The sequence below is a fragment of the Haematobia irritans genome, chromosome 1 (genome assembly GCF_050003625.1).
Source record: "Haematobia irritans isolate KBUSLIRL chromosome 1, ASM5000362v1, whole genome shotgun sequence".
In the NCBI taxonomy this organism is placed as follows: Eukaryota; Metazoa; Arthropoda; class Insecta; order Diptera; family Muscidae; genus Haematobia; species Haematobia irritans.
The window spans coordinates 110,755,405-110,779,135 of record NC_134397.1 but is presented as its reverse complement, the minus strand read 5'-3'; the positions used below and the strand labels follow the sequence as shown (position 1 = coordinate 110,779,135).

Genomic DNA, 23,731 nt, shown 5'->3' with positions numbered 1-23,731 from the left:
TATAAATTCCATTTTTCTGATTTCTTTCTCCTTGTTGGTCATTGTGCATCACTAATTCTGTTTACCATATGTCACCTTTTTGATGAGTAAACCATTCACAGTAATGTTTTCCAGATAGATCATATGGTGCAACCAATCTGAAAAACGTTTGCAATGGTCACACAGCTGGTTATTTCCAGTGTGGACATATGTCGACGGAGGTGACGTTTTGCGCATCCCAAGGCAAAAATGTCTTTCACATTTTAACACCTTCGGGACAAGAACGAAATCGGTCGATAGAGATAAATGAGAAATTTGAATAAATAGTAAAGTGACATATAGTGTGATAGTGTGTGCTCGTTATATTATTGTACACATAATTGATTGGTTGTAATTTCGTCAGATTCAAGGTGAGAAAAGTGAATATTCTTTATACTTTAAGGTATTTTCTAAAATTATGCGGAACCAGGCAATATAATCTCGGGACATGAATTAAACATGGGTTGGAATTGCATGTCCAACACAAAACCACGTTTTTCGTGTCATGCCAATCCAATGTTGATTCAAGACCTACTGATTCCATGCAAATTTAGAGGTTAGGTTTGACATGTAATTGGACATTGGTTGTGTATATCTGGAAATTGTGAAAAAGAAACAGTCTAATTTATCGAAATCGCCCATAATATTGAAGAAAAACGTGTCCTTCTAAGAATTCTTGCCGGTTTTAATGAAATTTCCCAGCGAAATTGTTTGACCAATGTCCAATAGAACATCGAAGGAAAATATGATGCACGCATATAAAAAAGGAATGTGTTCATAGTTAGGACACTCTTTGCCAGAGATTTCTGCATTTACAAATGTTTTTATTCAGTTTCTGATGAAATATTCTTTTTTTTTTGTGAAAACGTTGAATAGGTACTGTGTGATCACCAACATTTTTTGGGTTAGAGCAGTAGAGACACGACCCCGATGTCTCAACTGCAAATACTTTGAAAGTCATTGTCGATTGCGTGGAGTGTAACAGCGGCCGAATTCAAGTGAAACAGCCAAGAAATTCAAATTAGGAATACTAGAGCAAAATCCCAAGGTAAAAAGTTGTGAAAAATGTGTGATTGTCCCGTGATGTATTGAAACAAATCATAAGAAACACGTGGGTACCTTCGATAACATACGTATCGGAGGTGCTCAACAAATTTTTTATAATAGAAAGAAAAGAAATGGTAAACATTATAAAGAAATTCAAATTTCAACAATTATAACGAAATTTTAAAGAAACCATTTCAAAATACAAAAGAATAAGAAATGAAAGTTTGCTGAAAATATTTGAAATTTTACTAAACTAAAAATCTGAAAACTTGAAATAAAAAAAGAACTAATTATCTATGAAAACTACAAAATTATTAGTATCAAAATTACACAAAATATATATTGAAATTAATGTAAGAAAAATTATTAAAATTTCTTATGAATATATATATAAAAAAATAAATATATATATGTACTTATTTTGTTATAACTAATTTCGGAAAGAAAATTAATAAAATTCTAAAATAAAAATATTTTTTTGGAATACTTAAATTAAAGAAAACAAAAATTAGACAAAATTACGTGCAAAGAAACAAAAATATAATTTTTATATACACCAAAGCAAAAAAAATATATAATTTATAATAACCTAATTGATTGATCTAATTAGAAATAAATAAATCTAATATATTAACATAATAAATAAATATAAATAATATATTAAATTAAAAACAGTAAAAAAGATATATAACTATAATTTAAATAATATTATGAAAAATAAAAATAATCTATAATCTACATAACTAAAATAAAATTAAAAATTAAAACATACATATATAATAAATATTAAAATAAAATAATAAAAACATCATAATTATAACGCTTAAAAATTTATATATTTATGTATAAAAAAATTAAGTATTATAAATAAAAGAAAAAAAATGATAATAAAAAAAATAAAATTATATAAAATAATCATAAATATTATTATTATTGATTGTTAAAATATCATTAAACAATTAATAAATTAATATTAAAAATAATAAACAATTAAATAAATAAATGAATCTTTTTTGTTTAAAGCGTATATACATGATTCCAGTCTAATAACTTTATTCTTTAATTTTAATTGTTTTTATTACACAAATAATAAATATCCATATTAAAATTCCATTCTTTTTTTTACCAGTAAAAATATAAAAGAAATCCAAATTAGTCCTAATATCATTTGTTTAAAGAACATAAAATCTCAATATTATCTATTTAAGGCCTTAAAACTACACAATTATAATAAAATATTTCTATGTAAATGTTTATAACAAATGTCAATTATTGTTATTATTATTATTGTACTAAAATACATGTTATCATACTGTTAAATCTAAGAATAAAACGAAATGTGAAATTTTGAACGTAAAAAGAAATTTAAAAATGTGTTAAACTGTTTAATAAGGGTTGAAATGTAACAGCCGTTAAAAAGTAGGCTAAATCAATTTTGGGATATTTCCACATATTTATAGAGGCAACGGAAATATCATGGATGACAGAAATGTCATATGGGGTGGGCTTGCCTAAGAGACTGAACACCAAGTCTCAAATAGGAATCCAAAATGTCTATTGAATTTTAAATATATTTGTCCTTTAGCAAAACACCATAAAAAAGCATACCCGTTTTACTCAAACAACAATAGCCCAACATAATGATTTGCGACTTCCCATCCCTGAATCAACTGGTTGAGAGAGTCACCCATACCATTTCACTCATTGAGAGAAAATACCAAAAAAACATCAGAGCTGTATATGCTTAATTGCTATTTAACACTCTTTGCATACTCCCAACTCTGGTTCAGAAAAACATACTGGTACATTAAATATTTTAAATGTACAACCCTAAAAAGCGGAAAGAACCACCCCATCCGGCGAGCTAGGCCGCAGCATAACACCACTACGTACCAGGTTCGCTTTAATAAGGGGGTTGTCACAATACTTACCTGAAGGCAACTTCTTTTCTATGGGATAAGCTTTATTCAATGTATTGCCGACAATTATCAAGTAAATGCTGTTCCCCGTTTTGCAAATTTTGTAGCGTCATATCATTTACCATGTCGATGTTGATATAAATATTTATTTGTTGCAACAACTACCTTACGCCCGTCCTATAATTGAACTAAGATTCTTTTGGTTGTACCAACCATTTGTTGATTCCCATGATGTAGGTCTCACTATGCTGGTGGTTAGCTCAACAATTTTATGCAGCATAAAACCAAATTTATCGGCATTGGTTATTCCCTGCCAACATTTTTTGAATTTGGGGGCGCTTCTGAGAATCCCCACTACGTCGAAAACAGTCGTATACGATATCCAAAACTCCTCGGAAAAGCGCCGTCACTATTGAGAAGTTGTACCACGCCAAGTTACTACAAAAAAGTATCGCATGAGTGCAATTATTAGGAGCCCTTCTGGATACATTTAGAAGGACGCCAATAAGAGCCCCTTCAAACAATCAGACAAAGTGCATTTTAAGATAGTTGTAAAAGAATCATTGTGGTCAAGTAAAACACGATTGTTGAGATGTTTATTAATTTTATGAAACATTTATGAATTCTCATAAATATAACATTTATACGACTATCACATCACATTTAACACATTTTTATGCATTAATAAGAGATTGATGTTGAGTTACAAGTTGTAAGTTAAATCCCTGCCAGCATTTCAACGTTCCATTTCATCCTCATCGCTATCACAGACTCGTAAGTGACACTGCAACTATCGCCAACTGTGATGGGGTAAATATATCAAAAAGTACAAAATGTACATGGAAGTATTTTGCCATCACTATTGTTACAAGAGCCATTTTATATTTTGTGAAACACCAAGCACAACTAGCTTCTTATATTTTATTTAAATAAAAATGATAATGAAGTGCTAAAAACATAGTTATTTCGCTTAAAATTGTGAAAGGTATATTGGTGAACAATTTTTGACTTTCCAAATGGAATAAAGTGATAGTTTTTCAAATATTTTTCCAGACACGCTGCCTCCATTGGGAATAAAAGCACTGGCTGATAGACGCTACAACATGTAACTTGCAACTTGTAACTCAACATCAATCTTTTATTAATGCATAAAAATATGTTAAATGTGATGTGATAGTCGTATAAATGTTATATTTATGAGAATTTATAAATGTTTAATAAAATTAATAATCATCTAAACAATCGGGTTTTACTTGATCACAATGATTCTTTTACAACTATCTTAAAATTCACTTTTTCTGATTGTTTGAAGGGGCTCTTATTGGCGTCGCTCTAAATTTATTAAAAAAGGCACCTAATAATCGTACTCATGCGATACTTTTTTGTAGTAACTTGGCGTGGTACAACTTCAATAGTGACGGCGCTATTCCGAGGAGTTTTGGATATCGTATACGACTGTTTTCGACGTAGTGGGGATTCTCAGAAGCGCCCCCAAATTCAAAAAATGTTGGCAGGGATGTTGTAGCGTCTATCAGTCAGTACTTTTATTCCCAATGGAGGCAGCGTGTCTGGAAAAATATTTGAAAAACTATCACTTTATTCCATTTGGAAAGTCAAAAATTGTTCACCAATTTACTTTTCACAATTTTAAGCGTAATAACTATGTTTTCAGCACTTTATTTTCGTTTTCATTGAAATAAATTATAATAAGCCAGTTGCGCTTGGTGTTTCACAAAATATAAAATGGCTCTTGTAACAATAGTGATGGCAAATTACTATCACAGTTGGCGATTGTTGCAGTGTCACTTCCCTGCAAACATTTTTGGAATTTGGGGGCGCTTCTGAGAATCCCCACTACGTCGAAAACAATCATATACGACATCAAAAACTCGTCGGAAAAGCGCCGTCACTATTGAGAAGTTGTACCACGCCAAGTTACTACGAAAAAGTTTCTCATCAGTGCAATTATTAGGTGCCTATTTAGATCAATTTCGAAGGACGCCAATAAGAACCCCTGCAAACTATCAGAAAAAGTGCATTTTAAGGTAATTGTAGAAGAATCATTGTGGTCAAGTAAAACACGATTGTGTAGATGTTTATTGATTTGATTAAACATTTATAATTTCTTATAAATATAACATTTTTCGGTTTATCTCATCACATTTAACATAATTTTTTGCATTAATAAAAGAATGATGTTGAGTTTTAAGTAGCAAGTTACATATTGCAGCGTCTATCAGCCAGTTTGTTTATTTTCGATGGAGACAGCGTGCCTGGAAAAATATTTGAAAAACGATCACTTTATTCTATTTGGAAATATACCTTTCACAATTTTAAGCGTAATATCTATGTTTTCAGAACTTTATTTTCGTTTTTATTTAAATAAAATATAACAAGCTGGTTGCGCTTGGCGTTTCACAAAAAATAAAATGGCTCTTCTAACAGTAGTGATGGCAAAATACTTTCATGTACATTTTGTACTTTTTGATATGCTTCCCCCATCACAGTTCGCGATGGTTGTGGTGACATTTACGAGTCTGTGGTAGCGATGAGGATGAAATGGAACTTTGAAATGCTGGCAGGGTTACGAGTCTGTGGTAGCGATGAGGATGAAATGGAACATTGAAATGCTGGCAGGGTTGTAACCAATTGAATGGTTATGGGAATTTCGTTTTGATCCTGTGAACTTTTTTATGGTCGTGTTGGATGTATAATGGGGAAAATAATCAAAACATTGTTCTTGTAACAAAAAATAAGTTACTGACATCATTTCCTCATTGTAATGATCGAATTGCAACCAACCATTTCTCTGGGTGTAAAGAATCTTACAGTGTGTCGCATCGATACGACTTGTCGGCGATGACTAAATAATCGGTAAATTTGTTATCGCTGCATGTTGTTATCGATAATTATTATCGATTATGCCTTCGGACTTAACTTATAATAGGTCTGTTCGCGTACTTTTCCAGTAAAAAATATCCAGTAAAAACTAGCAAGAGAGTAAGAGTGTATTTTACACTCTTTGCTTAAAATTGCTGAAAAGTACACGAACGGTATCCAGTAACTATTTGCACATTGAAAATTTCAGCTGCTAAAACATTGAAAACAAAAAATAAATCCTGTATATTTAACTTCCAATCGTAGTTGCCGAACATGTACATTGTATTGGTACTTTGTTTGTTATCATAAACCAGCTGACAAACTATGCTATGGTTTGCAAGATTTTACTGGGGAAAAAATCTCTAGCAAAAACTTGCAATTTCTCTATCTCATAACTGTCAAATGTTGTCTCTCTCCGGCTCTCTTTTGTTGGCGTTTTGGTGTAAACGAACGACTTCCAGTAAAAATTTGTAATAATTATCAAAAATTATCGGGTTCTCGAACGGAGCTAATGTGCACAATATATGGGATATGTTCGACACGAGCACTGTCGTCCGGAATAACTGATAGTCTGTAAATCGCATTAAGGCCGGTACTCTGTTCGGTTTTCACGTTGAAACTCCATGCAAAACCAAAAAATGAGAAAAACTAGCGAAATTTTTTCCATTTCCCTGCCAAAATTTTTTGAATTTGGGGCGTTTCTGAGAATCCTCACTACGTCGAAAACAATCATATACGACATCAAAAACTCGTCGGAAAAGCGCCGTCACTATTGAGAAGTTGTACCACGCCAAGTTACTAAGAAAAAGTTTCTCAACAGTGCAATTATTAGGTGCCTATTTAGATCAATTTCGAAGGACGCCAATAAGAACCCCTGCAAACTATCAGAAAAAGTGCATTTTAAGGTAATTGTAGAAGAATCATTGTGGTCAAGTAAAACACGATTGTGTAGATGTTTATTGATTTGATTAAACATTTATAATTTCTTATAAATATAACATTTTTCGGTTTATCTCATCACATTGAACATAATTTTTTGCATTAATAAAAGAATGATGTTGAGTTTTAAGTAGCAAGTTACATATTGCAGCGTCTATCAGCCAGTTTGTTTATTTTCGATGGAGACAGCATGCCTGGAAAAATATTTGAAAAACTATCACTTTATTCTATTTGGAAATATACCTTTCTCATTTTAAGCGTAATATGTTTTCAGAACTTTATTTTCGTTTTTATTTAAATAAAATATAACAAGCCGGTTGCGCTTGGCGTTTCACAAAAAATAAAATGGCTCTTCTAACAGTAGTGATGGCAAAATACTTTCATGTACATTTTGTTCTTTTTGATATGCTTCCCCCATCACAGTTCGCGATGGTTGTGGTGACATTTACGAGTCTGTGGTAGCGATGAGGATGAAATGGAACTTTGAAATGCTGGCAGGGTTGTGGTACTTTGTTGTTTTCGAGTTGAAAAACTGACGTTTATAGAATGGCGCCATTTGCAATGTGAATTAAGAAATAATTTATTTATTAAAACTATTTGTGTGGGTTTATAACGAAAACACGGATTATATTTTTGTTTTGAAACTATACAAAGGACCAAAGGAGTAGCAGATCAATTGCCCAATGAAAAATAAAATGTTCATTTTGTAATAGCAAGCAGCAACCATCAACCAACCATCAACTGAATTCAATATCGCTCCCTGCTAAATAGCGCTCCCTGTTACCTAAATAAACAATAATGGTTTCTATAAAATTTTTTCGCAAGAATGAACATAGTACCGGCCTTTACAAGTTTTTACTGGATAATTTTTACTGCAAAAGTACTCAAACAGACCTATTATAAATATTCTCTAGGACTTGTGTTTATTGGTATCTTGAATACATTTTCTATGTACTACTATTTCGTGGTGTACGTTCAGTGGGTTGATTTTCATAACAGCTGAGTTTTTACACCATGAACCTCTCTTATCGGTATGGGTGTTTTTGAATAATAGGAACATTGTTATTTATTAAGTTATTGAAAATAATACATATAAACTATAGATTTTGTTAACTATATGTATGAACAATTTTTGGCAATAAAGTGTATCAATTTCGAAAAAAAAAACAAACAACAGTTTAGTGACGAAATTTCGTTTCAACAGTGCAACGAGAAGCTGCTGGCAATTGCATGATAGTTATAAATATATTTATATAATAATAATTAAGGAATCCTTTGACAATATGTCGGCTATATTAGAAGAAACTTCGAATCGTTTATTGCCTAGAATAGTTTTAATTGCGTGTGGTTCATTTAGTCCACCTACACCAATGCACCTTCGAATGTTTGGTAAGTTAAGATGGAGAGTTCTAATGTTTTGAAAATTCAATTTTATTATTTTTTTGGCAGAAATCGCCAAAGACCATTTCGAAATGCAGGGAACACACAAGGTCATCGGGGGTATTGTGTCACCAACGCACGATGCCTACGGCAAGAAAGGATTGGCACCGGGAAAACATCGTTGTGCCATGGTGAAATTAGCTTTACAATCTTCATCATGGATTCGTCTATCAGAATGGGAGACTGTACAAGATGGTTGGTCTCGCACACAAGCTGTGTTACAATATCATCAAAATTTCATGAATAACTACATTAATTCTCCGAATTTGGATAACATGAATGGAACAAATAACAATATTCCTGGATGGTTGCCACCTACATTGAGGGAACGTCGTGATCCAGTACAATTGAGGCTATTATGTGGTGCTGATTTATTGGAATCTTTTGCTGTGCCTGGCTTATGGGCCGAGGAGGATGTAAGTGGATTATGTATTTATAAGGAAAAAATTGAATATGAGTACAAAAAAGTGAATGAAATTGCAAATTTTACTATATGCTATGTTATGTTATGAAAACATTTATATACGACCAAAAGTGATACCATGACAAAGTTACTATTCTCCACATCCTATATGTGAGGGTATAAATAGGTTTTAATTTTAATCCAAAATTTTCAAAGAAAATAACCAAGTTTACCCAAAATAAATGACTATTCTTAAAAACCATAGTTCACGATTTCTTTTATGAAATCGCAAAATAATACGCAGTATATATGTTAGGCTAGCGACATTTATAGTAATTTGTGTTATTTATATCATTATTGTGTAGATAAGTTTATACTTTTAATCTAATGCAATAAAATAAAATCAGATAAAAATACCGCAGGCATGAGTGCTAATCTCTGTTTATTTTCGTTTACAGATTGAAAACATTATAAGCAACCATGGTTTGGTTGTAATATCTCGCAGTGGCTCAAATGCAGAAAAATTTGTTTTTGAATCTGATATTTTGACAAAATATCAAGTAAGTATCCCTACGAAAGAGGGTATCATCCTTTAAATTTAATCATTTTAAATGATTTTTCAGCGCAATATAACTCTGGTAACCAATTGGGTTTCGAACGAAGTAAGCTCTACAATGATACGACGCCTATTAAGTCGTGGACAATCGGCTAAGTATTTAATAGACGATTTAGTTTTGGAATATATTAAACAATGTGGTCTCTTCCAACCAAAAACGTAAGTATTAGACTGGCTTTTTTGGTTTTTTGTGTGTTTCCTTGAATTATTACATACATGACGCAGCATTGCATTACTTATCATTGCCATATGTGTACATACATACATGTTACAGTTGCTTGTAAGAGAGATACAAACGTACACTGCACATCTTTTTATTTTGTTTGCCTTTATTGTTAATTATTTACAATGTGGTTTAGTGCAACGGTTTTTGTTATTGTTTTTATATATTCAATGCAATGTTTTATTCTTGTTTTCTTTGCTTTTTTCTCTTTTGACACACAAAATTGATAAACCTTAAATAACAAAGAAATTCTAGCTGACGACAATCACCTACTAGAACTCTTTATCTAACTCCTCAAGTTAATCAAAATTTAAGCCTCAAAATATGGACGGCACATAGCAATAAAAGTAGAATGTTGCAAACATCTTCCGTTTATTCGGAGGCTCAAGTACCACCAAGCAAAAGCCTTTCATATATTTCCACATTCAACAGTAAAAGTGACTACACCTACACCTTCTCCCCAAGCTGGAAATTGTTTATGGAGTGTGAGTTAAAAAGAAAGTAAACCTTTGATATAAAAATGTCTTTTTAATTTCGTTAATAAATCTTAAACAAAATGTGTTTGAAACCTGTTTAATTATAAATTGTGATTTTGTTTACAGTGTACGTTTGGTTCGTTTTTCCTTTATTGTTCAATTTTTGTTTTGCCTAAAAGTATGCATGCATTTTCTTATTTAACATAAAAAAACAAAAATCATAAAAGTCTCTTAATGATAGCATTTTTAAAGGCGTTATTGACATTCATACGTAGACTTCATTTAGTTATGATATGATGTTCGATAAATGGAGATATATATCTATGCCTTACACCATAGAATGGCGTTACAATAATCAAATGTAAAATATCATATTAGTTTTCGATCATATAAAGTCTTTGTTCTTCCACTACAAACGTTTCACCTTCGCCATTCCGTCAAAATAGAGAGAATCGTGCCAATAGATTTTAAGATTTTCTGTAGTAAATCTTCCAAGATCTAAGGAATAACTTTATAAATTTACTCATTAGCGACTATTTAAGTTTTATTTCCTCTTTTAGTATTACTAGTTCTTGAGAAAATTAATAATGTCCCTTCCCTACCTCATACGAAAGATTTTTGGTTATTTTTTAAGAGCTATAAAAATTTGAAAAAGAAAACAGCACATGAAATACATAAAACTGCAAGAAATCTGTATTTGAATCGATAGATCGATCCATATAATTTAATGTTTGAACATTATTTTATGGAAATGTTAACTGCGAACGCTTATTCCAATTCTTTGTAACATTTCGACTGGTATCTCACGAATAAAAGCTTCAATATTGTCTTCCAATGCGTCAATTGAAGCGGGCTTATCTGTATATGTTAGACATGAGCTTTATCATAGATCCACGATGAACTTTATTAACAGAGCCAGAATTTTGATAATAAAATTCAATAGTTTACAAGCGTTGTTCGTTTGTAAGGCGAATGATGGTTAAATTATAGACCCTACTAAAGAAGACAGTGAAATTAAACATGTGTCAGCTTTTTAAACCAGTGTTGCAAAAACAGATAATAGCTTAAATATCACCTTTTATTTCAAGCGAAAGAAAATTGATGATGGTGCCTATATCTCGAAATGCAAGTTACTTCATATGAAGTCGAACGTAACAATATGTGCTAGAAAAAAATAAAATGTGAACAAATCTTCGGCCCCAAAAAATAACTCATATTTGAAAATCAACAGTCCCCAGACAACTTTTGGGAGGTGCTCGATTTTCAGTGTCAAAGTTTGAGAGGTTACACTGTATTATCATACAAAATGAACTAAACTAATACTTGATTCACATTACAGGTCCAAGATCCAATTTAATATCCACTTTCAGAAATGTCCATTTGCTTAACTTGTACTCAGTCCTTGTTTTTATGACACTTAACTTCAGTGTTGCCAAAGGTGCACTCGCTTTATCTATATGCTTGCAAACTTTTTATTATTTTTGTAATTTTCCAGAATATGATGGTGATTTTTATTTGCTCTTAGTTGGACTTCTTAAACTAATTTTGGGCCTGAATTCGTAATTTTAACTAGTACAAATTTAAACACTTTTGTAAATGTCTATCTCTCTCATATACTTTTCGCATGAAATATCCGCCTTTTTGGATCCTTTAGTAAGTATATAACAGCCCTAAATAAACCTTCCAATCAGAATTTCCTTAATATCGCATACATTAACCAACAAAATATGAATATGCAAACATCGTCTAACGAAACCACACCCTCAGATGTGGAAGACGATGACAATGGTCAAGATATTACTAACAACGAAGAGCATATGGATGAGACAGATTTTTCTATAGCTAAAATTATAATGCCCAGAAATAATTTAGATAATCGGACATCCAATGTCTTCTGTTGTGGGGATACCAAAGGTGGTAGTGTGATCAACAAATTGTTGGGTGGCCAAGCCAACAAGAAGAAATCAAGTGGTCCAGGACAAGCCGTGCAAGTCGTAACCAATGAATATGGTGTTACCGAGATTTTGGATGACGATGAGGTGATAAATAAATTTGTTGTTATATTATTGCTTAAACCTTGAACGTTTTGTGTGTTTCTTTTATAGATGAAAATCAAGAAATTTAAAGTAGCTGATGTCTAAACCAGTACGTGAATAAAAACATTCTGTTACTTGCAAAATGTCCAGAGAGAAATGGCTATTCTATGTGACGACACATAATTCCAAAAATTATTAATGATATAATCAATACTGAATGTGCACATAAGCAAATTTATAAAGATTTACTCGAATTATACACAAACAATAAATATTTATTATTGTACAAAGTGTTAATGTATGTAATTATAACAAAGTGGTAGAACTGGTAAAAGCCTATATTTAGGCGCAAATTTTTTTCCAGCGTTCCCTATATCATATATGCTAATGTTAGTGAAATATTTTTGTTGATCTATCTAGAGTTCGCAATTTGTAACGCAATTGCATACTAGTATGTTTTACAACAATAAATAAATTTCAGTATGGTTTTCGGACAGGTCTAGGTACTTCCTCATTGCTCTTGGATTTGACGGAGACGATAAGGGGGTTTGTTGATACTGGTGAGAGTGGTGTGCTTGTTGCTCTGGATTTAACCAAAGCATTTGACAGGGTAGATTACATTAAGCTGATTGGTAAATTGAGGACCAAATTTTTATTTAGTTCTGATGCCTGTAAATTGATTTTTTTCGTACTTATCAGGCCGCTCCCAATTTGTCCAATTTGATGGCATTACGTCCGATACACTTTCAATTAGTAGTGGCGTTCCTCAGGGCTCGGTCCTAGGTCCATTGCTTTTTATTCTATATCTTAATGACCTTTGTAGCTGCATTCCAAAGTACTGTATTCCTTTTCTGTATGCTGATGATATCCATCTCTTTTTCCATAATAGTTGTATTTCTCAGCTTCAAACAAGTGTTGACTGTGTCTTGAATATGGTTGGTACTTGGTTGGAGTCAAATAATTTAGATGTCAATGTCTCGAAATTCAAATACTTGCATTTTGGACCAGTACTTGAACAGCCGTGGAGAATTGATGTTACTTATAAAGGTACGCCAGTTACAGGTGTTGATGTGATGAAATGTTTGGGTGTTTTTCTAGACGGAAAACTTAATTTTGGGGCCCATATTGATTACTTGTTTTCGAAGGTATTAATTTCCCTACGTAGGCTCTACAGTACTAACATGTACTTACCCTTGTTTGCAGGAGAAAACTTGCGTTTGGTTTACTTATGTCGAATATTTGCTACTGTATTGAAGTGATTTCCGGTACGACTGGGGAGAATATGCATAGGCTGGAAAGGATATTCAATATGGTAGTACGTTTTGTGTTCAGTTTGGGTCGATTTGACCACGTTTCGGAACAAGCTATTGAATTCCTTGGGATGCCTTTTGCACTGTACGTTCAATTGCGGAACCTGATCTTCTTTTATAGGGCCATCCATTGTGGATCTAGGTTGCTTTTTCTTGATAAGGTGTTTTTCTCCAGATCGACTCGCAATCCACAGATTATGTTGCCTCGTATATCGCATTCTATATGTGAACGTTCCTTCATTGTCCGCGTTGCTCGTATATGGAATAGACTACCTTTAAACCTTCGTAGTTTTAATTTTCCTATTAATACTTTTAGAGCTAGGTTTTTGGAGTTTTCTTTACCACGAATATAATCATTGTTAACGCATTATCAACGGGTGTTCCATAACTCTAAATACACATTTGCAAGTCCTTTGGCTGGGAGCCATTTTATCAAGGCTTAATATGAGATATTTACTATATCTTAATATATATTTAACATTTAGTATTTTTACTATTTATAAATATTTTTTTTATTATTATTTCTATTTACTACACCATTGTCTTAAAGATTTTATCTAGTTTTTTTTATATATATACCATTGTTGAAGTTTATATTTTATTACAATTTTGTGTGATGCAGGATTTTAGGTCTATTTATTGACTTTTGTATCACTTTGTACGATAATAAATGAAAATAAATAAATGAAATAAATGCATATATCAAATATGGTTTATATATTTTGCTGTTTTATATCCGTTTTTTATATCCGCAAACGAATGCCAAAACAAACATATCTGCACCGATATCGAAAGCTTTCATTTTCATATCATGGATTAAAGAACCAGATGCTCGATATTCACATGCGTGGTTGGGCATATTCAAAAGCCGATATGCTATGAACCAAAGATATTTAACATTTTAGTTGTGGACTCTCGGAGTCCTGTAGGCGCATATCAAATATATGATGTAGATAGGAGTTATATTTAAATCTTAGCGAATCAAATGTCTATAGGCGCACATCATTAAATCGACTAATGACCTGGGCCTAGCAAAATTTCAACAAAAAAAAGTACGTAAGATGGTACTGAACCAATCAACAACCTTGTTAATCTCTGTGTAAACAATGAAATCAATTGGCGTAAGATCCTGATGAAACTAGGTGTAAATTATGAAATTTTCCACTATATTTCCCCAAATCAGACGTAGATATATGTGGGAGCTATATCTAAATCTTACCCAATGTAAACTTAATTTGGCACACATCTTTAACATGTTAATTATACTCTCAGTACAAAATTTCAAGTAAATCGGAATGAAACTTTGGTCTCCGATGCACACAAAAATTTTTTTCTCACTCAATCACGAAATTAATTGATTCAATTAATGTAGGATTATAAATGTTAAAACATCTCCGACTTATAATAAATTTATATAATAATTAAATTTTGGAGATAAAAAGAAAATAAATAAAAATTAATATTAACAGAAAAAATATATAGAAAATTAATTTTAATATTCAAATACATTGCATTCTTGATGATTGAAATTGTGAGTTAATATTATATCTACAAGCAAAATTTTAATATTAGATATTCTAATTGTGAAATAAATTTTGATTATTCTTTTTAAAAGATGATGCGTTGCTCATGCATTGTATATCGGGTGGTAGAGAGTACAAGACCGGATACAAGACCTGTCCTTCTAAAGGGTATTATATTCCTATATCTAACAGATCTGGTAAACCGAATTCTATTATAGAGATAGCTTGGTTTTCGTAAATCAATTTTGATTGAATGTTAAGTTAAGTCTATTTTGAATGCCACGTTAAGTCCATTTTTGCTCACGGAGTCACAATTTGCGAAGAGTTCAGATCCGTAAATGAAACCCGGTGTCAAAAGATTTTTTCTCAGGAGAAGTCGAATATTGACTGGTGTGTATGAATGAGTAACCCAAAAAGCACGTAACTTTGCATATGTCTGTCCAACGACTGTGTTTACATGACTTGACCAACTCAAAGTGATATTGAATACAACTCCTAAATTCTTAGCACTAGTAACTACATCGATTTTCTGACCATTTATCAGAATATCAGCATTCGACAAAGAGAACCTTCTATTCTTGTGTATAATAAAACATTTAGACTTTTGTGGATTCAGTAGCAGACCAATGGCCCTTGCCCATCGAAACGGACGATCAATGTCGTGGTTAAGTTTCCCCAAACACTCACTAGCGTGTGTTTCAATAGCAAATTTCTATACATTTTTAATTGATTCAATTAAATTTAAATTTAATTGATTACTTTCTTAACTGACTAAGTTCTTTGTTTTGATTAAAAATTGAGTGTTTGAAATAAATTTTTAATTAAAAACTAAAAAAAAAATCTGTCGCCCTTTAACTGACTTAGTCTTAAAAAGTTAATTGCATCAATTAATGCTTTAATTAAAATTCTAAAAATATTCAATCATTGACTTAATTAACTTAATATTTCTATCATGGTTAATAAGTTAATTGTATCAATTAATATATCAATTGAAAACATTTTCAACTTCAATCAACTTTTCAATTGGAAAAATTTTGGTGATATTTTTTCTGTGTAGTCATATGAACCTAAATCGGGCAAAAAATATATATTGGGCCTATATTTAAATCTGAACCGATTTTAACCAAATTAGGCGTACTTGACAATTTCATAATTTGTACTCTTTGTGTAAAATTTGAAGCAAATCAAGTCGGAACCCTGGCCTCTGGGACCAATTAAATCAATATCTGGCGAACGATACTTAAATCTGAACGGATTTCAACCACATTTGGCAGGAATAGCACTAATATTAATACTACTCCCTGTACAAAGTCTCAATTAAATATGAGCAAACTTTGGTCTCTACACGCAGAGAAGAAACATGATTGTCACAATCATATTCGAAGAGCAAAATAATATGATAAGAGCTATTTGTATATGTGTTGTAGTCTGGTGGCCGGCACTTCACCAGCCGACAAGTTTAGACAAAGTTCAGCGTATGGCGTGCTTGTGTATCTCAGGCGCATTCAGCAAGACAGGAACAAATTCCCTTGTTGTTGTTGTAACAGTTTATTGTGATTTCATCCATTTTTATGTTATACGCTTTAGTACTTCAGCTTGTGGCCAGATCGAGGAACTCTGCGACTAATGTGGGATGCGTCCAGAGTGACCTGGCGGAAGTCGGGTTGGTTTAGCTGGGCAAGAGAAAAGATGACGCGTGTCGTGTGGCCCTTGGTTGCAAATTGGACATACGTCAGCTACGCTGCTATCAATCACTGATAAATAGGAATTGAGGCGGCTGCACTTGCCTGATCTTAACTGGGCTAAAACTACCCTAGTCTGCCGTGGGAGGTCTCTTTCCTCCGGTGCTATGGGCGGTGGACGGACTCCGAGAACAGGATTAACCTTGTAGCTTCTCACCGCTTCAGCTACAGTACAGTGCTGCCGCTACTACTTCAATCGAAGTATTTTGCTTCATTTTCACAAAATTTACTTCGTCACTCCTTCTTCCAAAAATCTGATTCACTTTTTGTTCTGCTTCAAATTTTAAAATTTTCCCCCATATTACCTAATTGTTTTTCCTATTCCTTTAATTACGATGAACATAGCGGTTTTAATCATTGAATTATTACCCGATGTGGACCAATTTTTGCATAGTTTTTAGAGACCATATACTTACACCATGTACCAAATTTCAGCTGGATCGGATGAAATTTGCTTCTCTAGAGTCCCCGCAAGCCAAATTTGGGGTTCCGTTTATACGGGGGCTATACGTAAAAGTGGACCGATATGGCCCATTTGCAATACCATCCGACCTACATCAGTAACAAATACTTGTGCCAAGTTTCAAGTCGATAGCTTCTTTCGTTCGGAAGTTAGCGTGATTTCAACAGACGGACGGACATGCTCAGATCGACCCAGAATTTCACCACGACCCAGAATATACTTTATGGGATCTTACAGCAATATTTCGATGTGTTACAAACGGAATGACAAAGTTAATATACCCCCATCCTATGGTGGAGGGTATAATAAAATGAATTCTATTGTTTTGTTTTCAAAAATGTATGCTACTTCAATTTTATTCAATCTACTCCACTTCTTTCCAAAATCTACTTCACTCAATTTTTCACTAGCGGCAGCACTGCTACAGTATCCTCATGAATCCTGTTCAAACCTGCCTGGTACGCTGCTTGATCTAGAGATTCTCTTTTGTAGCGCTGGATCTCGCGCTCTAGATTATGTATATCAACCCTTACGTTCCTGGGTGGTGGTTGTGCATCCATGAGATGGTGGTTTGGATGATTACTGCGATAACAACCCAGGAGATACTGCTTTGACAACATGTAGTTGTGTCTTCGCACATGGATGATCTTTGTCTCCACATAAAGGTGATACAGGGGTGTGCTGCGGAGATACCCAGTCGCAGTTCTAAGGGCAGCGTTCTGACAGGTTTGAATGTGTCCACACTGGCGCTGCATAGTTTACCACTGACCGGCCAATTGCCTTATAGGTAGTTAACAAGGTTTCTTTGTCCGCACCCCAAGTACTGCCGGCAAGTGACTTGAGGACCTTGTTTCTACCACGGAGCTTATTACAAATTGCAGTGGCATGAGCAGACGACCTGAAAAGGCTGTCGAATGTGACCTCAAGAATCTTGGGGTAATTTGTGGTCGGAATTATTTCGCCATCGACACTAATATTCAACTGCCTGCGCACTTCTGCCGTCCATGTAGGGATTTGGTGGGGGATATCCTCAAGTTTCTCGCAGTGAAATAACTGGTAAGATTAGCTAAGTAGACATTTAAACGATCGCAGATATCATCAACATTGGGCCCAGATGCTAAGATTGTACAGTTATCCGCATATGATACAATCTCGACGCCGTCAGGTGGGCGTGGAATCGAGGACAGGTAGAGGTTAAACAGTGCCGGAGATATCACCCCACCCTGGGGAACTCCCTGTTTAACTCTACGGGGTTTTGACTTTTTGTCCCTGAATTCCACGTACGACTGGCGTCCACACATATAATTCAGCAGCCAACGTTTCACTCCTGCCGGTAGGGACGTATTTTCAATGTCCTCAAATAATGTGGCATGGTTGACCGTATCGAATGCTTTCGATAGGTCAAGCGCCACGAGGACCGTCCTATGACACGGCCTGGGCTGATTAAGTCCCTTATTGATATGTGTCGAAATGGCATGTAAAGCTGTTGTCGTACTGTGTACCTTACGGAATCCATGTTGATGGTGGGCAACTGGAAAATTCTCCACAAGGCTAGGGAGGAGTAGTGCCTCAAGTGTCTTGGCTACTGGCGAGAGAAGGTATATCGGTCTGTACGATTCACCTTTACTCGAATCTTTGCCTGGTTTCAGTAGTGGAATCACCCTTCCCATCTTCCAGACATCGGGTATAATGAGTGATTCTAAGGACAAATTGAGGAGTCTGGTCAGGTACTCAACTCCCAGTATTCCCAGATGCTTCAACATTAGCATTGAAATTCCGTCGGGGCCCAGCGCCTTAGATGGTTTCGCGCTGTTGATGACACTAATAACTTCGGCTGCAGTAAATTGTGGTGTGTCGTCGGCTCGGAGACCACGTATGCGACGTGTGGCTCTCCTTTTCGCTCTATTACTCTCGGGATGCTCGACAAACTGTCGATTGAAGTATTTGGCGCATCTCTTCGGATCAGTCACAGTCACGTCGCCAAAGGTGACTGAAATCCCATCATCCCTTGTAGCGGGGTTCGAGAGGGCTCTAACTGTTGACCACAATTTACCAGTCCCTGTGCCTAAGTTACATTGCTTCAGGTGCTCTAACCAAGTGTTCCGCTTGTGGTCGTCGACTATCTTACTAATCTCTAGATTTAGTTCTCTGATTCTAGGATCAGCAGGGTTAGCACGACGACGTTCATCACGCTCGTCTGCGAGTCCCGTCGCTTCGGCTGGGAAGTTGGGCCTCACTTGGGCAATTCGATCAGCGGGTATGAAGCGAGCTGCTGCTGCGTTGATGATGTTCCGGAACGCCCTCTGGGCAACATGATCATGAGAGGGGGACAGGAGCTCACTGAAACGGCGATCGGTATATTCTCTGAAGCCTTCCCAGTTGGCTTTCTTTTGATTAATAAACGTCCGGCGTTCAGAGGTTATGAAATCGGGGGTTCGGTTGATGGTGAGAATTATGGGGAGGTGGTCCGATCCCAATGAAATGGCGGGTTGCCAGGAGACGTCATTTATCAGACCAGGCGACGCTAAAGATAAATCTGGCGAAATGCTGCAGTCACCCATAATCCTCGTGGGGGCCTCTTCGTTCACCGTGCAGTATGTGGAGTCATCTATGTGCTCTGCCAAAGCTATGCCTCTCTGGTCATTACCTAGGAGAGAATGCCAAAGTTCATGGTGGGCATTAAAGTCTCCTAGAACCAATCGGTTATGCCCGCACAACAGCCACTCAATGTTTGGGCTATAACCTGGAGCACAGCTACCAACCGGCGGTATATACACATTGTATAGCTCTATCTCGGCAGCCCCAGACTTGACTGCTACCCCCATACATTCCGTATACGGGTTACTAGTGTCTGGCACAAGCGGGATAGGTCTATACTGCACGGAACGGTGTAATATGAAAGCCAGGCCACCACCTCCACACATTGTATCCATCACAATGGCGTAGGCTGCAGGTGCAATTCAGCTTAGTTTCCTGGATCGCCGCGACCCTTATCCTTTTCCGATTCATAAAGTCCACGATCTCGCTAATCTTACCCCGGAGCCCGTTGCAATTGAATTGCAAAAACGATGCACTATACGGAACTGGAACAACAATATTGGGTGTGAGATGCTGCGGCGGAGTATATTAGGGCTGTTTTCTTTTTGCAATGGATACAACATTTGTATGGGCTATCGAGAACACCGTTGCACTGGTGTTCTATCCAGAACATCTCATCAGTGCAAGTCGCGCCGATCTTGCCAGATTGTGTTTTGATAAAGTGACGCTTCATCGATTCACAATAGCACTTTATTGTGACTAATTTATCGAAAAACATGAAATTCAAAGTGGTATAGTGTCATAAATAATCGCAGCAGTAAATATTTATTACTAATTGGAGCATTTCATACATTAAAAATGCAAGATTTCACTTCTTTTCTGTGATTGTTTTTGAACAGCTGATGACAGTGTTGCATATTTTTGGAGATGTCCTGGATAAACGAGTACTCTGTTTTCTTTTAGTCCTTCACGGCTTAGGGTATCCAGTGCTAAAAGAAAACAGCCCTATTGTTGTCACGGGAGATGTCGGGGGAGTCGCATAGTCAGACGACCCGCTGCTGTTATCGCTGGCACAGCACCCTGCCACGTAGTCAGTATGACTATACTCCCGCAGCGATGTTAAGCCGGAGCAGTTCCGGAAGTGCACCGGTTACACCTGACCGAAACCGAACGGTGGTGGATCAGGTTTCGGCAGACTGAACAATACCATGGTCCGGGGTTCTCCTCTATCCCGGCTCGGACCAACAGCAAACGGAGAAGGCTCCCCGGGATGCACCTTCTCCAACACGTACACCGATGTGGCAGCCGCTGGTCAATGGATGGGGTCCATCGGGTCGATCCGGTACACAGAACCCGCCGCCGTGGGATCGACAAATTCCCTTAATGTCATGCTGCATCTATTGCCTTTAGACATTTTGGCCAAACAGTCAGCTGCAACAACGGCTGTGCGGTTGCGCGAGCTATCGCTGTGGTCGGAAAAAAGTTACGGTCACAGTTCGGTCCTCAAAATAATGCCAGATGTGCCTAACGTAGTCGATTACACTTTCGCGAGTCCACTTTTCGACAAAAAGTTTGAGACTCTAATCCCCAACAGTAAGGCGTGGTGCACTCAGACACCAGGGAATAAAGAATATATAGATTTCTACACTGATGGCTCCAAATTGGATGGACAATTGGGTTTCGGAGTATATTCTGATGATCTGGAACTTCGAATAGCGAAAAGATTACCTAATCACTGTAATGTTTTTCAGGCTGAAATATTAGCAATAAGAGAGGTGGCGAATTGGCTGAAAAGTAATGTTCCAAAAAATGTGGGCATTAATATATACTCAGACAGTCAACCTGCAATAAAATCCTTGGACTCTGTGTTCCTCAACTCGAAAACGGCCATCGACTGCCGCAAATCTCTCAATGAGATGGCTAAGCAGTACAAGTTGGCAAGGCTAGGGACTACCTTACATATTCCAGTGGAACTAGAATCTGTTGGTATACCCCTGGCTACCCTGGCTCATGCTGCGTGAGAAGGCTGTTATGATGGCAAATGTTCGATGGGAGAATTGCAAGGGCTGTAACGACACCAAGCAAATATGGCCCCATTTAAACTTAAACCGCACACTAGATATGCTAGTATTCTCGAGACGTCAGATATCACTCCTGATATCGGCAAAAACTATAGGCGGGAAGTATAATGACTATTGTATGAGCTGTCATGATGCGGAGGAAAAGGAATCAATTAAACACCTCTTGTGTGAGTGTCCTGCATTTTGTGTAAAGCGCAAGCAAATTTTAGGAGCATATAACTTCAGATTACTGGCGGATCTGGAAAACGTTAACTTAAGCAGTCTGCTAATGTTTTTGGAACAATCTGGTTGGTTCAACAAAGAAAAATAATCAAGAAGGTTCAGCGGTTAAAACTAGAAGTGCCCATATGTAATAGGTACTTTTAGTTAATATCGTATCACAATGGACTGAATAGTCTAAGTGAGCCTGAATCTTATTCAGGCTGCCACTTTAACCTAACCTAACCTAACCATAGGAGCTATTTTTGCGGCGACCATGTAACATTTTCACCTGCAACCATGTTGGCTCAGTGAACATGGTTCTAAGAAAAATAACATTATCCTCATCTAAAATGTTATTATATTGATAAAAAGAATGTTGTTTCCATTAAAAGACAATGGTCACGATCTAAAATGTTATGGCATTCGTCAAAAATGTTTTTCTTCCAGTTAAAAGAACATGGTCCAAACCTAAAATGTTTTGATCTTTATGAAAAAAACTTTTTTCGTCGTCGAAAAAAGGACGGCACTTGAGAAAAGAAAACACAAAATTAACTTTATTTATTTGTTTTGATTTATTTATAAACTAATTCATTGTTTATTTGTATTTATAATATCGTGAAAGCAAACATCGAATATTTTTATACACTCTATTTTGGTTCAATTTCAACAATAAGTAATCATTCCATATTTACTTCGTGCCCATCAAATGTACCAACGCAGACATCATGTAACTGCAAATAAAAATAAATTATACCATATATCAAAATGCAGAACAAAAAACAGGTAAATTTTTTTTCAATTACACTCCTTTTTGTTGTTCACATAAAACCACGTGCCACTTCTGAATAAATAAATTAACGCAAAACACAGTAATTCCGTATTCTCTGTCCATTCCAAGAAACAATCAACACACGACTGACGCGCAAAATGAAAATCGTGTGTACCTGCTCAATGTTTTTATAATTTTTTTTTTCGCTGCAAAAAAATTAAATGGTCACGAAAACAATCTACATGGTGATTATTGCCATGTAATGGTTCCATACATGTCTATACGTAACCTATAAAAATACCTTTTTCTCTGCAAAAAAGTAAACAAATTGTATGGTCAGGTACATGATTTTTCCGACCATGTAATGGTCTCAAATTCTATCATTTATATAATGGAACATGTTTGCGGCATTTGAGAACCATTGAAATGCTTATTGCCAATATATATGTAGGATATGGTGTAAGAATATCCAAATAATAAACGCCAATAGCTTGGAATACGATTTATTAAAATTTAAATTATGACAATTAAAATTAAAGAACGTTAAGATATGTAAAGAAAAGCAAACTCAACAAGTATATACGGCCGTAAGTTCGGCCAGGCCGAATCTTATGTACCCTCCACCATGGATTGCGTAGGAACTTCTACTAAAGGCTGTCATCCACAATCGAATTACTTGGGTTGCGATAACACTTGCCGATGGCAAGGTATCGTAAAACTTTTTAACACTGTCTTGTAAATTGTAAGTTAGTCCATAAGGGGTATATATTAAACAAAAAAAGCCGATTAAATACGTATATAATTCAGTTTGACAAAATTTTCTATAGAAATAAAATTTTGACAAAATTTTCTATAGAAATAAAAACTTGACAAAATTTTCTATAGAAATAAAATGTTGACAAAATTTTCTATGGAAGTAAAATGTTGACAAAATTTTCTATAGCAATAAAATTTTGACAAAATTTTCTATAGAAATAAAATGTTGACAAAATTTTCTATAGAAATAAAATGTTGACAAAATGTTCTATAGAAATAAAATGTTGACAAAATTTTCTACAGAAACAAATTTTTTACAAAATTTTCTATAGAAATAAAATTTTGACAAAA

General features: G+C 35.1%; 1 protein-coding gene and 2 long non-coding RNA genes across 11 annotated transcripts in view; all 3 read left to right on the top strand.

Moving 5' to 3' along the window:
- Positions 1 to 53: 53 nt before the first annotated feature.
- On the top strand, positions 54 to 1,355 carry LOC142221664 (uncharacterized). Its single transcript, XR_012718176.1, has 2 exons — positions 54 to 389; positions 895 to 1,355. It is a non-coding gene; the product is annotated as an uncharacterized LOC142221664 (long non-coding RNA).
- A 2,350-nt stretch (positions 1,356 to 3,705) lies between these two features.
- On the top strand, positions 3,706 to 4,226 carry LOC142241317 (uncharacterized). The gene is made up of 2 exons (XR_012723573.1): positions 3,706 to 3,969; positions 4,038 to 4,226. It is a non-coding gene; the product is annotated as an uncharacterized LOC142241317 (long non-coding RNA).
- Positions 4,227 to 7,808: 3,582 nt separating this feature from the next.
- Positions 7,809 to 23,731, top strand: part of Nmnat (nicotinamide mononucleotide adenylyltransferase) — a 77,385-nt gene continuing 61,462 nt past the window's right edge. For 2 of the 9 annotated variants that reach the window (XM_075291418.1, XM_075291419.1), the window contains exons 1-4: positions 7,810 to 8,192; positions 8,253 to 8,659; positions 9,105 to 9,206; positions 9,270 to 9,421. In XM_075291418.1, coding sequence (XP_075147533.1) covers positions 8,087 to 8,192; positions 8,253 to 8,659; positions 9,105 to 9,206; positions 9,270 to 9,421 — 767 coding nt within the window. In that variant the 5' untranslated portion in view covers positions 7,810 to 8,086. Of the gene's footprint in view, positions 8,193 to 8,252; positions 8,660 to 9,104; positions 9,207 to 9,269; positions 9,422 to 9,731; positions 10,047 to 11,300; positions 11,615 to 11,822; positions 12,001 to 12,066; positions 12,288 to 23,731 lie in introns of those variants that run through there. The other 7 variants (XM_075291415.1, XR_012718173.1, XR_012718174.1 and 4 more) reach the window with 7 other exon arrangements.